At 33.3% G+C, this 14,716-nt stretch overlaps 1 protein-coding gene across 1 annotated transcript; it reads left to right on the forward strand.

Moving 5' to 3' along the window:
• Positions 1 to 46: 46 nt before the first annotated feature.
• On the forward strand, positions 47 to 10,485 carry LOC138315175 (WD repeat-containing protein 88-like). Its single transcript, XM_069255985.1, has 10 exons — positions 47 to 215; positions 1,779 to 1,975; positions 2,335 to 2,398; positions 2,713 to 2,851; positions 3,107 to 3,233; positions 3,571 to 3,684; positions 5,166 to 5,319; positions 6,854 to 6,922; positions 7,472 to 7,564; positions 7,942 to 10,485. Exons 1-10 carry the CDS (start codon positions 108 to 110, stop codon positions 8,071 to 8,073), a joined length of 1,197 nt encoding a protein of 398 aa, XP_069112086.1. The 5' UTR covers positions 47 to 107; the 3' UTR covers positions 8,074 to 10,485.
• Positions 10,486 to 14,716: the final 4,231 nt, after the last annotated feature.

Below are 14,716 nucleotides of genomic sequence, written 5' to 3' on the forward strand. Positions count from 1 at the left end.
TTCAGTTTAAATTACGACATACGTCTACCGGAAGTTCAGTGCGTACAGACTCATTGGCAGCAAGTATTGAGGAAACTAAGGACGCGAATAAAGGGAAAATGTGAAAAATGTCCGACGACGAAAGTTACTCTTTAGCCATAGAAACAACTCCTATAGATTTTGAAGAAGCTGAAAAGGAAACCAGAGCAACATGGGAACATGAACAATTAGCACAGGTTAAAATATATTTAGGCAAAATTTGATATATCCAAGTTGTTGATCAATATTATGCATGTTAACAGGTTAAGATGTACTCCTCTGAGAAGTCAAAATTTTCTTGTATTAAACTTTTTTTCTCATATAGGCCTAGATTTTTGGAAATAGGAGTTCATACCATGAAAGAAAATGGAAGAAAAAACATATGTCCGTGTGCTCGTTTTTGAGCTATTGTCACTCAAAGATACCAAAATGACAAAATAGTGGATTTTATTGGAATTTAGCCGTTTTGACCTAATACACTAGAATTTAAAGCCATAATTCCCTAATGAGGTGTTTGATATTTATGGATGTTTGTAGAATTTATTTTCAAGTAGGCCTAGTCTTCATTAAAAATATACCAGTTATGATTAATAAGAGTCATGTTTTTTCTCAAAATAACAACATATGCTACCCCTACCCCTTAATTTTGAGCTCCAAAATGCATCATTTTGCAAGGGTTGTTCTTTCTAAATCAGGCAGAAAAGTGGGGGGGGGGGGGGGTTCCATGTGCTTACTTTTTTGCCCCATTTAAATATTTGTTATTTTTCAATATTTTTTACTAAAAAATAAAAGTGCTCAAATTACCATTACATGTAGAAATAAAGTGACAAAAGTGTATTATTTCACACATTAATGTTCAATATTTTAATTAACATGAACCCAGTGAAGATTTACAGCAAAAATTAACTCGATACAGCTGAAAATGCTGACGCGGTGATGATTTAAGTAAAAACAATTTAAGTTAAAAATGGGAAAACGGTGGCTCTACTCAAAGCCAAAAAAGACACAATTTCCAAATGGCTGCCAAATGGGCCATTTCTTAAAATCGCTGTGTAAAAAAATCTACCAAAAATAGAAATGTAATTTTTTGACAAAATTTGCTACAGACCACATGCTACATATATTGATAAATCGCATTTGAAAATCTCATAACGTTTTTGATCTATGTCGAAACGAGACTTCAACGGGACTGAAACCACAGAAGAATACATCTTTAACTTACTAGCTGCAGACTCAATGCAGTCTGGTAGACTCTCATGATCACTTCAACTTGACAAGATCATACAAACATTTCCATCACCAGCTAAGCTACATGTAGTGCACTCTGCCATGTCATCATGACAAATTTTGCTAGTTGATGTGGCCTATGGATTGTGCTGAAATTTCAAAGGACTACTGAAGTAGACCTAGAGTGAATATAGTTTTAGGTTAGTTAGGCCTATATTTTTTATAAGTATCATTTTCTATTGGTCCACAATGCACTCCTCTTACCATGACATAATAGTCTGACTGATAGATGAATGTTATCATACCAGTCTTTAAAATATGAATTTCCTTTTGGTGATGAGTCTTACTGTTTAACAATGGAACAGTAAATAAGCCATGATGATGAGTATTCTTTTTTGGTTAAGTACTCTATAAAAATTAATGTGACCAACAATACAGATGTTCAAATTTTTCTTAGATACACACAATAAGTTAATTTGATACTCCTTTCTCTGTGATGTTCAAAGTTTGATTTAAGTTGTTTTCATTAACAGGTTCGGATCAAGGTGTTCAGGGGACATTTTGGTGCTGTGAATTCCTGTCAGTACATCAATAATGATACACAGATATTATCAGGATCATCAGATAAGACGGTGAAGATCTGGGACATTGACACTGGAATTGTATCTAACACCTATAACTGTCACACAGACTCAGTCAGCACTGTCAGCATCAATGACAATGGGCGTAGGTGAGGCGTACAAAAATTTCATAGATAAAAAACCCAAACAACAGTAAAAATTATACATTTCAGATTGAAGAAAAAACAACTATATATGAAAAGTATACTGTAAACCAACTTTTTAATTACTATCGCAATTTTCACAATCACACATTTCATGATCACAGTAAATTCAGGAGTATATCTTCTGGATACATATAAACCTAGCTGGCCTATATTCATTAATATTTAAATTTAATTTTCAAATTGGAGAAAGTTAATCTTCGCAAATTGCTTTAAAAGTTAAAAGTGAAAAAAGAATGTTTTTTACAAGAAATAGATATATATTTTTATGTGATGTCAGTTGTATTATTTATTTATTTTTGAAGGTTTGCCTCATGTGGCTGGGATAAGAAAATTGGTGTTTGCGATGTTGAGTCAGGGAACATGCTGGTAAGTATTGTTGATAATTTTTTATTTAACATGACAGGTAATATGTAAATGCATGATTTTTTTCATGGTGGTTAATATTGACCATTTTGCCAAACAGCAAATTTGGTTATCTTTCTCGATTTCAGTGGTCATGGCTTTTTATCTATAACCTGGTATAGTACATTAAAAAAAATCTTGATATTATAATACCAGCTCATCCTTGCTTAAAAAAAAAATATTTTGTGCTTGAAGATTTGTTTCTTGATGAACCTAATGAATAAGTAAATCTATTTAAGTACTGTATTTTCATAATAACTAACACGATGAATTTACAGTGGACAGGGAAACATGCTGGGATAGTTACAAGCTGTAAGTTTTCACATGATGGAAAATTAGTAGTGTCCGGATCAGACTTAGACAACACATTGAAAATATGGGATGCAAATTCAGGAGAACTCATCTACAACATAGAAGGTACATAATATTAAAAATATTAATATTAAAATAATTGTATGGTGATAGTTGCCTGACATTTTGTTTGTCTGCCCTGACTTCACTTGTGACTATGACTTTCTTTCTCAATGAACAGACTGACATTTGAGCAAGACTGCATGTAATGCATCAAAGTAGGTCACTCTGACCTACATTTTGACCTACTGTTTGGATTTTGTCTCCTTACTGCTTACCATTTGGAGACTGTTATCTTTTGAATTATCTTGTTTATTGTAGATATACACACCAGTACCATCACCAGCTGTCAGTTCGCTCCCCTTGATGACAAGGTCATCACAACATCTATGGACCAGACAGCCAAGTTCTTTGACCTTCGCTCAAACAAGGTCACCATAACTGTAGAGTAAGTATGCAAATTCACATTAAGGCTCTTGTTTATTCTGTCAACATTCTTAGTCATCACTATATTACACATATTAACTAACAAGGTAAACCTGTGCATGTGTGTTTCCTTGGCCATATTATAGTTAGGATATTTGCAGAAGGCTATGATCTAGATCAGAAATTTAATTGTAAAAAGATCAAAATAATTTTTTTCACATATTGCAATGATTCAGTATTATTAAATTAACAGTGATATATGGTATGTCGATTATTAAAAAACCCCAGGAAAGTTAACAAACCAAATTGAAATTCGAAATCAAAGAAAAGTAACTTGCTGGAATGCTCCTGTTAAACAGTGGACATATCAATGTGATTTCATCCTGTGATGTGACGTTTGATGAGAGGAAGTTTGCCACTGGTTCATGGGACAAAACCGTTGGTATTTGGGACATCGCCACCGGAGGATATAGGTAAATTATTTGTGGTAACAGGTAGAAACACCTGACTAATAAGGCTTGCCACAAGGACATTGATGTAAGAATATATTTCTTCCATAATTTTTCCCCTTTTCAATATTTTTATTGAATTCTCATACCAGATTATTTCCCCCTAATTTGAAACTAACCTGATCCTTACATTTGATTTTTGAATTCTTCTTAATTCTAACATTAAATAACCTCCCCTTCATAGGATCTTTAATACATGATCCACAAATATTTGATACAATTTAAGCAGAATTTTAATACCAGATTATCTCCCCCTAGTTTTGAATTGAATAAAAATCTCACCTACCTGGTAAATTCTCATACTAGATTATCTCCTCTTAATTAATTTGGTCTTACATGACTCTTAAGTTTTTGATACAATTTAAGCTGAATTTTAATACCAGACTATCATTCCCTTGTTTGAAATTATAACCCAGACCCAAAATTTTGAATTTCTATTTGGAATTATAAGGAGAAATTCTTTCTCATTGTAGAAAATGAAAGAATATTTACCAGCTGAATTTTATTGAAAGAGTATGGCATTTCCTCCTAGTTTTAAACTACAGTGTAATCTAATATAATATAACTCAATTTTCATGCACCCCCCCCCCCCCTCAACACCTGGAATTATATATATTATAACCATATTAGATTATTATCCCCAAATTTGAACTTACCTGAACCTAACGTTTTTGACCACTCCCACCTCCACATTGGAAATTTACCTTGATACATTTTTTGAGCTGATTTCTCTCATAGTTTGAAACTTAAATTAACCCCTTTCAAGTTTCTGATACCATGTTTTGGCTATATCTTGAATTATCTCCCCCTAGTTGGGAAGTTCTTTTACTCATACGATTCTAAAACTAGACATTCACCTCCTAGTTTTAAAACTTGTCTAACAATCCTATTAATATTGTTAGAATTTTAGGAACTTACGCTCTGATCACACTTTGATTACTTGATGTAATTAAAAATCGGCCAATCTTGAACTTCAGATAAGCTGGGTGTATAGAATAATTTTGTTCTTAGAAGTAAATATATTCAAATTATGGGTTAACCATTGATCACTCATTATATGATCTGTAATATGTTACTATACCTTGCAATACACTATATACCGTATTCGACTCAATAAGCGCCCCTGTTCCTAAAAATGCTCCTCCTCTTTTTGGGACCTCATTTCATTTGACCAGGCATATAGACCAAAACATAGACCAAAACTGTATAGATTTGCAATTATAATGTCATCTTATTAAGCACCTATGTTTTTTCAATTTTTTAAACACCCAGGGCGCTTTTTGCGTCAAATATGGTATGTCTAAATTTGCAAAACAGAAACAAGATTATATTCAAAACTTCAACACTATAATAATATTTTCAACCTTGAGGCGACCAGGTACATCAATGTCTGTATCATTATATTGTACAGGTATCAAGGTTATCAGTTTTACCTATTTTTACAGATCGAAGGGACCGATGACCCTCTCTGGCAGCCATGATGGGTCTGTGAGTTCGTGTTCCTTCAGTAATGATGGTTTGATGTTAGCCACTGGTTCTTATGATAAAACTGTGGTTGTGTGGGACGTGGAAAACCAAGTTCAGAAACTCAAATTACAGGTAATAAACTACTGGTGTAAATATAAGTCAATGACAGGTCAATGATAAAAATTCATTGAACTTAATGAAAATCATTCAGATTATCTGTTATTCTTTTAAATGATGAAGAATCAAAATGTATAATAAAACAAGAGATCCCAGAGGGATCTTGGCGCCCACCAAAGAATGATCTATGTCTGACAATGGAAAGAGGGATCTTTTCCCTGCTTTTCAAACTTTTTCAAACACACGACATATAAAATTTGAGACAGATCGCTATAGTACTTTCTAAGAAATAGTGGTAACAAACTTTAACAATGAAATCTATGATGGCGGCCGGTTGGCCATCTTGTTTACCGATCAGTCCCGAAAGGCATTATGCATCATTCCTAAAAGGTACTATGCACAACTAGGGTACAAGGGGAACATACACATAAAATTTGAGAAAGATCCCTTCCGTACTTTCTGAGAAATAGCGGTATCAAACTTTAACAATCAAAATCCAATATGGCCGTCGGTCGGCCATCTTGTTTTAATATAACAATATGCACAACTATGCCATCTTGATGACCGATCGGTCCTAAAATGCAATATGCACAACTAGGGCCCTAGGGGAACCTACATATGAAATTTGAGAAAGATCCCTTCAGTACTTTCTGAGAAATAGCGGTAACAAACTTTAACTATCAAAATCCAAGATGGCCGCCTGTCGTCCATCTTGTTGACCGATCGATCCCAAAATGCAATATGCACAACTAGGGCCCTAGGGGAACCTACATATGAAATTTGAGAAAGATCCCTTCAGTACTTTCTGAGAAATAGCGGTAACAAGAATTGTTAACGGACGGACGGAAGGACGGAAGGACGGACGGACGGACGGACCACGGACCACGGACCACGGACGAAAGGCGATTTGAATAGCCCACCATCTGATGATGGTGGGCTAAAAAAGTAATAATTATGGTTGTATTTACTTTTTATATTATAAAAAATACTGCCAAATGAATTCATGAGCTCATTTGAAAAATATATTAAAGCAGCACGTTTACTTATGAGAAAATAATTAATCACAGATATTTGGATCTACAGTAAAGCACGATAACCAACCTCTGGGGACCAACAAATCATTTTGTTATATATAAGTATAAGTTTGTTATACACTTTTTTGGTACATTTTATAGAAACCTGATGGGGAATGAAAATTACTATGCAATAACCTTGAATTTGTTTTAAGCATGTTCGTTGTTATAAACATGTTTTACTAGAATTTGATAGAAAATCAATATAAATCACTCCCAGCATGGCTACCCAAGAGATGAGCCATTTTACACTAATATCTTGTGTCACTTTCTCTTTAGTTTTCTGGTGATACAGGTGTTTTGAGGTAGAATTGGAAGTGAAATTAAAAAGTACTAAATATCAAAGTTTATGGTCATATTCTTTTCTTCTGCAAATTGTTTAAGATTTAACTTCTCTTACATACTGGTTAATGTCCCCTTGTCTCCTGATTTTTATTAATTGGTGCATGACTTACTGATAGATTTAATTTCTACAGGGCCATGATGACTGGGTGCTGGATGTTACCTTTACCAAAGATATGCAGCATGTGATGTCTGCTTCAAAGGTCTGTATATGTATTGTATTTGTACCATCTTTAATAAGTTAATTATACTTATTTTAGTAAATCATTCAACCCTGCAGACATCTACGCTCTTATTAATCATAGACTAGTCCAATTACTACTGATGTATCAATGATTCAATCTTTAAAGGTTCCATTATTCTACTTCATAGTTATATATCAAAGATTCACTATAGATTTCAATCATTCAATCAATTTGGTGTTTATTTGCATCACTCTTTTTCAACAAGATAAATAGCAAAATGGCTTTGCACATTGCACATTGTCAAATGCCACAGAAAGAATTATAGGGCAAGGATATGTACGTATTAAATTTTATAACAGAGAACTGCTTTCGGTGATAACAGCAAGTAATAGGGTTACACTCTATCACACATAATTTGCTTATAGGTATTTGATAATTAAACAAAGAGACTTCACTAATCAATATGAAATAAAACTGGGTGACCATTTTGCATTTGGTTGTGAATGTGAAGAAATTTCAAAATTTTATGTAATACATGTTGGAGAGATTTTTAAAATCTGGTTACAGGATGGCACTGTAAGGGTGTGGAATGTAGAAGAATCTGATAAAATTCCTGTCGTCATGGAAAGGAAGAAGGCCATAGGTCTCAAAATCATCAAGGTAATGAGATGTACAACTTAGTTCCCTGATTCAGAGCTGTTTTGAATGTCTTATTAATTGTTATTAAAGGATATACAAATGTATGATTGGTTTTGTGAATGAAGGGCTAGTGGCAATAGAAACACCATAACTACTGAGTCACTATACACCTCCGGGGGCCAGATTCATATAAAGTATATAGATGCATGTATCTATTATAGATTCAACAGCTTTTATCCATTAATTCCCAGCCGACGTGATTATAGATTAATATATAAATTACAATCAATTAATTGTTTTACCACATGTTGTATGCTTATGAAAATAATTTTAAGGATTAATTTTCTGTGAAATAATAGTCACTCAGTTGTATTGATATTTCCATATTTTTTTTTCAGTGTAGTAAATGTGGCAAGCCATTCTCAATGACCCAGCTAGAGAGCTTCCGAGATGTTTCTGTGTGCGTGTTCTGTCGTCTAAAGAATCGAGAGAAAACAATGCTGGATATAATGAATATGGTGGATTCTTGATACCATGTTAAAGAGCGCTACCATGATTACATGTATATAAACTGTAACAAGATCTGTAATTATGGTTACAAATCTACAGTTTATGACTTGTGATGGCTTTGGACAGTGACTTTCTGTGACAGATTTGGGTAGCATGATGTGACTGTTTCTGTCCTGTTCGACAGTATTACACATATACAGTAAAACATGGTTATAGAGAACCTGTGGGGGTCCAACAATATTACTTTGCTATAAGTATACATAGTTCATTATACATATATTACAAACATCGTGTAAGAACTTTGATGGGGATAATAAATTTTATATGTTATACCAACTAGTTCATTTTAAACATGTTTGTTATAAAGTAACATATTTTACTGTACCAAGAAGTCACCATACAAGTCTGTGATCTTTAAAATTTATACATTTCATAATATTATGATACTATAATATACATACATTCTCTTTAACCTAAACTTATCATAGTAATATGGTTGGAATATTGTCCCTTTGGTATATAATAATATAAGACTCTTTCATATTTACACATGGAGGATAGGGGTATTCCACCCGAGGGTTCAGAAAATGTGGTAAAACCCGAGGCTTGCCGAGGGTTTTACCACATTTCTGACCCTGAGGGTGGAATATCCCCTATCCTCCATGTGTACATATGAAAGAGTCTTTTTCTCTCATATCATTAACAAATTTCTGTTAAAATACCTGCCGGTCCATCATTTTACTTCATTTTTTCCGATTTCTTATTACCTAATTTTATGCTAAAACAATAAGATATCCTTGAAAAGCATACCCGTTTTTGGCAAACTTTCAGTTTGCGGACAAAATAAGATCCTTTTGTTGTATCTTATCTGGGTGAATGTATAATTCTCTGAAAAATATTTCGTGGCCTGACCGACTTTTTTCCTGTACCCGATCACATGGTACACGTTTGCGTACATCCGCGAAATATATAGCGCCAATGTACAAAACAAAAAACAATCAAAGAGAAAAGATTGATTTTATGTGGCACATGTATTTCAGTTCTAACTACAACATTGTTGTCATTTTGAAGAAACGTAGCGGTAATATTTTCACTGTTTTGTCACTTCAGTCGAAGCACTGTGTCATACGTCACGTCACGACTTTCATCGGAATTCCATTCATATATTGGCGGTCAAGGCTACTCCGAGTCGCTCTCGATCACCGAGATGATCAGACGATGTTTTGATTTTGGAGCTTGTTTTGTTGTATCAACCTTTTTCCACAGTTGTTCATATGGGATCCAGCGAACATGATTTCGATACGATTGTCCGACCTTTGTTGTGATACAGGATTGTACGTATTTAAACGTGATTCTTGTTTAGAAGTGAAGCGGAGGTCTGTTCTCGCTCAGATGGTTGGCTATCGTACGTTAACTATAATATGTGGTTTTCATATTCGACAGCATGTTTGAAATCATAAATTTGTGTCTATCATTCAGAGTTCTATAATCATTTAGCGATTGTGTGTGTTGTCAGTAAGTTAACAGAAACATGCATGCTACAGTACGTGACATGATAGTCGGTCATTTTTGGACTTAGGCCTAACCGGATGACGTGACACAGGGGCACGCAACATATTAATTAATGATTACGCCTAGTAGATATACATGCAAGTCATATTCTAATAGGATACGATGCACGCATGATCAAAATATTATATATATTAACAGCATTTACGTGCCCCTGTGCAACAGGTAGGCCTAGATGGCATATTTCAACAGTTGTCTCCATGTAACACAAATTAATCTGCGCGCGTGAAATGCCATGTAAGATAGATTTATCTTACATAGCTATCTTACATGGGCAAACTCTATATAACATTGCCTGATATGAGAGAATATACTTTCTTCAAATTTCTCACTTATATTAGGTACTATGATCAGGTTAGGTGGAAGAGAATGTATGTATATTATATATTAATAAGGATCCAGTGTTAAAACAACCGTGGATATTACTATCGTGACCCATATATGACATTATTATATCTCATGTTTATAACAGTGTCTGTGATTAGTTGAAACACATCACATAACAGGGAAATAAAACGTCGTATTTCCCTCGGGGGAAATAAAACATCATATGTCCTTGGGGCGCGTGCCCCTATGGTTACTGCCCGTCTTTCACATGGAGTTATCTCTCCTTCTTATTGTAGTATTGTGCACCAATGACGAACGAAGAGTAAAATGTCATTTTCACTCATCCCAAGTTTAAGTAATATTTAACCCAGAATATCAAATTGTGAATTTGCGGTACCATAAACAATTTATGTCCCCGATGGCAGTGTGATATGAAGGGAAATATTATATCGAAGGGTAAATAAACCTACATATCACACTGCCATCTGGGCCATAAATGCAAAGTATCATATTATTATAAAAAAGTCTATTAAAAAGCTATACCCTCAATCTTATGTACATGTATATAATATATATGTTTTAATGTTTGTTGCTGTTTAAAAAATAACTTGTTGATATGAAACTATAATTTACAATAAAAAGTCAAGTCTAATCATGTAGTTGTTATAGTTACGTTGGGTTTGGTATGGGTTTACTTTGTTTGACAGCCTGAGTAATTTAAGGAGATTTAGAAAGTGGAGGGAAATCAAGTACATGTACTGTGTTCAGTAAAACATGGTTATAAAGAACCTCTTGGGACCAACAAAATCCCTTTGTTATAAACAGAGTTTGTTATATACATATTGCAGTTATCCTTTGGAAACATTGACTGGGAATGGGAATAAAAATCACTATGTTATAACCCGGAATTCGTTGCAAGCATGTTCATTATAAGCATATTTTAATGTAGTTATCAATTGCTTTTACTCCCGGGAGATTAAATTTTGCTATATTTAGGGTCAAGTAAATTAATTACATGAAATTTAATGGAAAGAAAGACAAGTTTAGCTTATTAATGTTTCAAAATGACCAATGCAAAGAAAAACCTGTGAAATATCTCTCTGTGAAGTTAAACTATAGTATACAGTACTCAGAATAAAATTACCAACCTACTTTCGGTACCGGACAACTCTTATATTTTGGTCATATAAAAACCATTATAATTATTTACCTGTATTTGCATGTAAAAATTATGTATACATGTCTATGAGTTTTGTGTTGTCTATGAATAAACAAAGTATAACAATTTGGTTTGATTAGTTTAACGTCCTATTAACAGCCACGGTCATTTAAGGACGTACTAGGTTTGTTGGTGGAGGAAAGCCGGAGTATACCCAAAGAAAAACCACCGACCAGCGGCCAGTACCTGGCAACTGCCCCACATGGGATTCTAACTCGCGACCCAGAGGTGGAGGGCATGTGGTAATATGTTGGTACATCTTAACCACTCGGCCACCGCGGCCCCACAAAGTATAACAAACTAATCAATATACATTGTACATGTATTTCACAACAACAATTTTATTTTTGTTATACACGTATAAATATAAATACATATGTTAATAATTTATCATAATTTCTAACCTATTAAAACTAAAAGCATTTTTTATGTAGTTCCTGTTATAATAGTTGGCATACTAAATGTAACTATAATATAACATATAGGTGTGATTAATTAATCATCTTTTAGTGTCTACTTTACTCATGACAGGGTGGCATGTTTTTGTCCCAGTGTTATCTGTTTTGTCTGAGTTTTCTGTTTTGTCGATGTGTTATCTATTTTTTCTAGGTGTAATCTATTTTGTCTGAGATTTCTGTTTTGTCGATGTGTTATCTATTTTTTCTAGGTGTAATCTATTTTGTCTGAGATTTCTGTTTTGTCGATGTGTTATCTATTTTTTCTAGGTGTAATCTATTTTGTCTGAGATTTCTGTTTTGTCGATGTGTTATCTATTTTTTCTAGGTGTAATCTATTTTGTCTGAGATTTCTATTTTGTGTTTGTGCCTTCTGTTTTGTCTTTGTGCTTTCTGTTTTGTCCATTAATGTGTTGTCTGTTTTGTCTATCAATGTCTAGTTGTTTTTTCTGTGTGTAATCTGTTTTGTCTATGTGCTGTCTGCATGTTATCTGTTTTGTGTGCATGTTATCTGTCTTGTCTGCATGTTATCTGTTTTGTCTGTCTGTTGTCTGTCTTGTCTGTATGTTGTCTGTTTTGTCTGTATGTTGTCTGATTTGTCTATGTGTTGTCTATGTGTTTTCTATGAAAGTATGGAAACAAATTTTCCATTTTTGATAACTGTGACCTCGAGCTCATGATCTGTGACATTTGGATCTCATAAAATATCTTGAGCACTTGGGAAAAAAAATTTGATTGAACAGAATTTTTTAAATCGCTTAATTCTTGCATGCAACCAAAAACTGCCCTGTTACAGGCAGTAATTAGAAATGAAAATATTGACTGATACAAGAGTCCAGCATTTACAGTTGGCTACGTTTTCTGATTAGTGTATTTGAAATGATGCTAGTGTACGTTTATACATAAACAAGAATCACAGGTAAAAGCACTTCAAATTTCTTAATGAAAATTTTCTTAAAATTTTTCATATAAAAATTAAATCTCAATGATGAATAAAAACAAAGGCATAGGTACAGATTACAATACAAGTACTTAATGAATTTGCCATTTCCCAAAAATGTTGAGCCTTTGTCAAGTATCTAATGTAAGTAGAGTACGTAGTATACGTTAACAAGTCTTTACATAAAACTAAAGATTCTTGACCGATTATGCAGCACTGTAAAGATTACCTATTACATTCACAAAATTATGCTGTTGTAGATTTCTGATGACGAAGCATCTAATAATTGGATATAGTTGTGACACAGATAATGTGCTGCAAACCGACTTGAGTGTGATTAACATTCTGATATTTCTTGGGCGATAATAAATCATGAAAGTGAATCACAACAAAAAAAGTTTCAAATACAGGTAAATTAGAAGAAAGGGGTCTCTATGGCCACTGCGAAATTACCGTAATATATTCGCTGTAATTAGTGCCCTTCCCCCTATAAGCGCCCTCATCTTTTCTCGAGAAGTTGTATAAACCCCCGTCCCTTGGTTTTAACAACATTTCACAACATGTGATGCCTCTAACATCAGCACTGTATCCCATATTACATGACTATGTGAGTCTTTTACATGTGAATCACGACATATTAGCTCATTAATTCTCAAAGATTTAACGGCATATGCATGTTTACTGTAACAGATTAATGGTGTCTCACATATCGACGTCATAATAATGTCACCAAGATGTTAGGATGTCAATAAGACATATTAGACATTATCTGAAAACTGAAATAATTCATTCTTTTCAAACAGATATGATGGTGTCCTAATGCTGCAGTTCATTAAAATTATAATATGCGGGTTTCGCGACCCAACATGAGTAGTACTTGTGAAGTCATCTTTCGACATGATTTTTGTGATGTCATAATCACTGAAAGAAAGGACTAATCGACAGAAATTGTACTATACCTATGCCGTTTTGGGGTCTTGATACCCGCGTATTGATGGGACACACAGTTGGTTATGTAAATACATGTATCCATTTGTGATGATTAACTGCAGAATTTGTGAAAGTAAATTTGCACACAATAGAAAGTTGGTTCCCAATAACATAGAATCTTAATAAAGTTATCAAGAACAACAATCTGATTAACATACAGATCCCCATTATACACTACGTTCCATAATGTAGTGTAACGTAGTGTATAATGGGGATCTGTGTTTTAATCAGATTGCAAGAACAAGTAAAATTCTATGAACTACTGATATCTATACAATTTTAATCCATTCAGTCCTACAATCCATTAAATTGTAAAATACATTAAGTCGTATAATCCAATAAATTGTACAATCCATTTGTACAATCCATTAACTTGTACAATTCATTAACTTGTACAATCCATTAACTTGTACAATTCATTAGGTCATACAATCCATAAAACTGTACAATCCATTAAATTGTACAATCCATTATTTTATACAATCCATTAAGTCTTATAATCCATTAAATTGTAAAATACCTTAACTTGTACAATCCATTAAATTGCAAAATCGATTAGATTAAATCGTACAAACTATTAAGTCCTACAATCGTACAATCCATTAAAACCTACAATCCATTAAATCGAACAATAAATACCAGTAATATGATAACAGTAACATTTGGCACACACAATAAAACAAATAAACTTTGAAAACAAAATCGGCAAATGGAAATCATTATGATAATTTAAATAAGGCAATCCTCTAAGTTTCAACTAAATAAAACTTTTAGTCATATTTAATATATTTATGTCATTTAATCACCACAGAAACTAATAAATAAACATTCTATATGTCTTTTATGTCTACTTACACTCACAGCATTGACATTCTAAATGAGCACTAGCATCGAACAATAAATTAACAAGAAGCCCAAGAGGCCATGACGGTCATCTGAGTGCTGATACAGAATGAGCATTGCAAAGTTGGTTCAAATCTGTAAAAAGTATTTACGAATTAGAATAAAATTTAAAGTTGAACCTCCGAATAAGAATTTTTATTTTTAGTTTTTCATTTTGATAGTTAGTGTATTATGTAACCGAACCTTTTGCTTAAAATTCCAATTTTCTTTGCCAACTTTAAACAACAAAACCAAACTAGAAGTCATTCAGTGATTTTATA

The sequence above is a fragment of the Argopecten irradians genome, chromosome 2, assembly GCF_041381155.1.
Source record: "Argopecten irradians isolate NY chromosome 2, Ai_NY, whole genome shotgun sequence".
Classification (NCBI taxonomy): domain Eukaryota; kingdom Metazoa; phylum Mollusca; class Bivalvia; order Pectinida; family Pectinidae; genus Argopecten; species Argopecten irradians.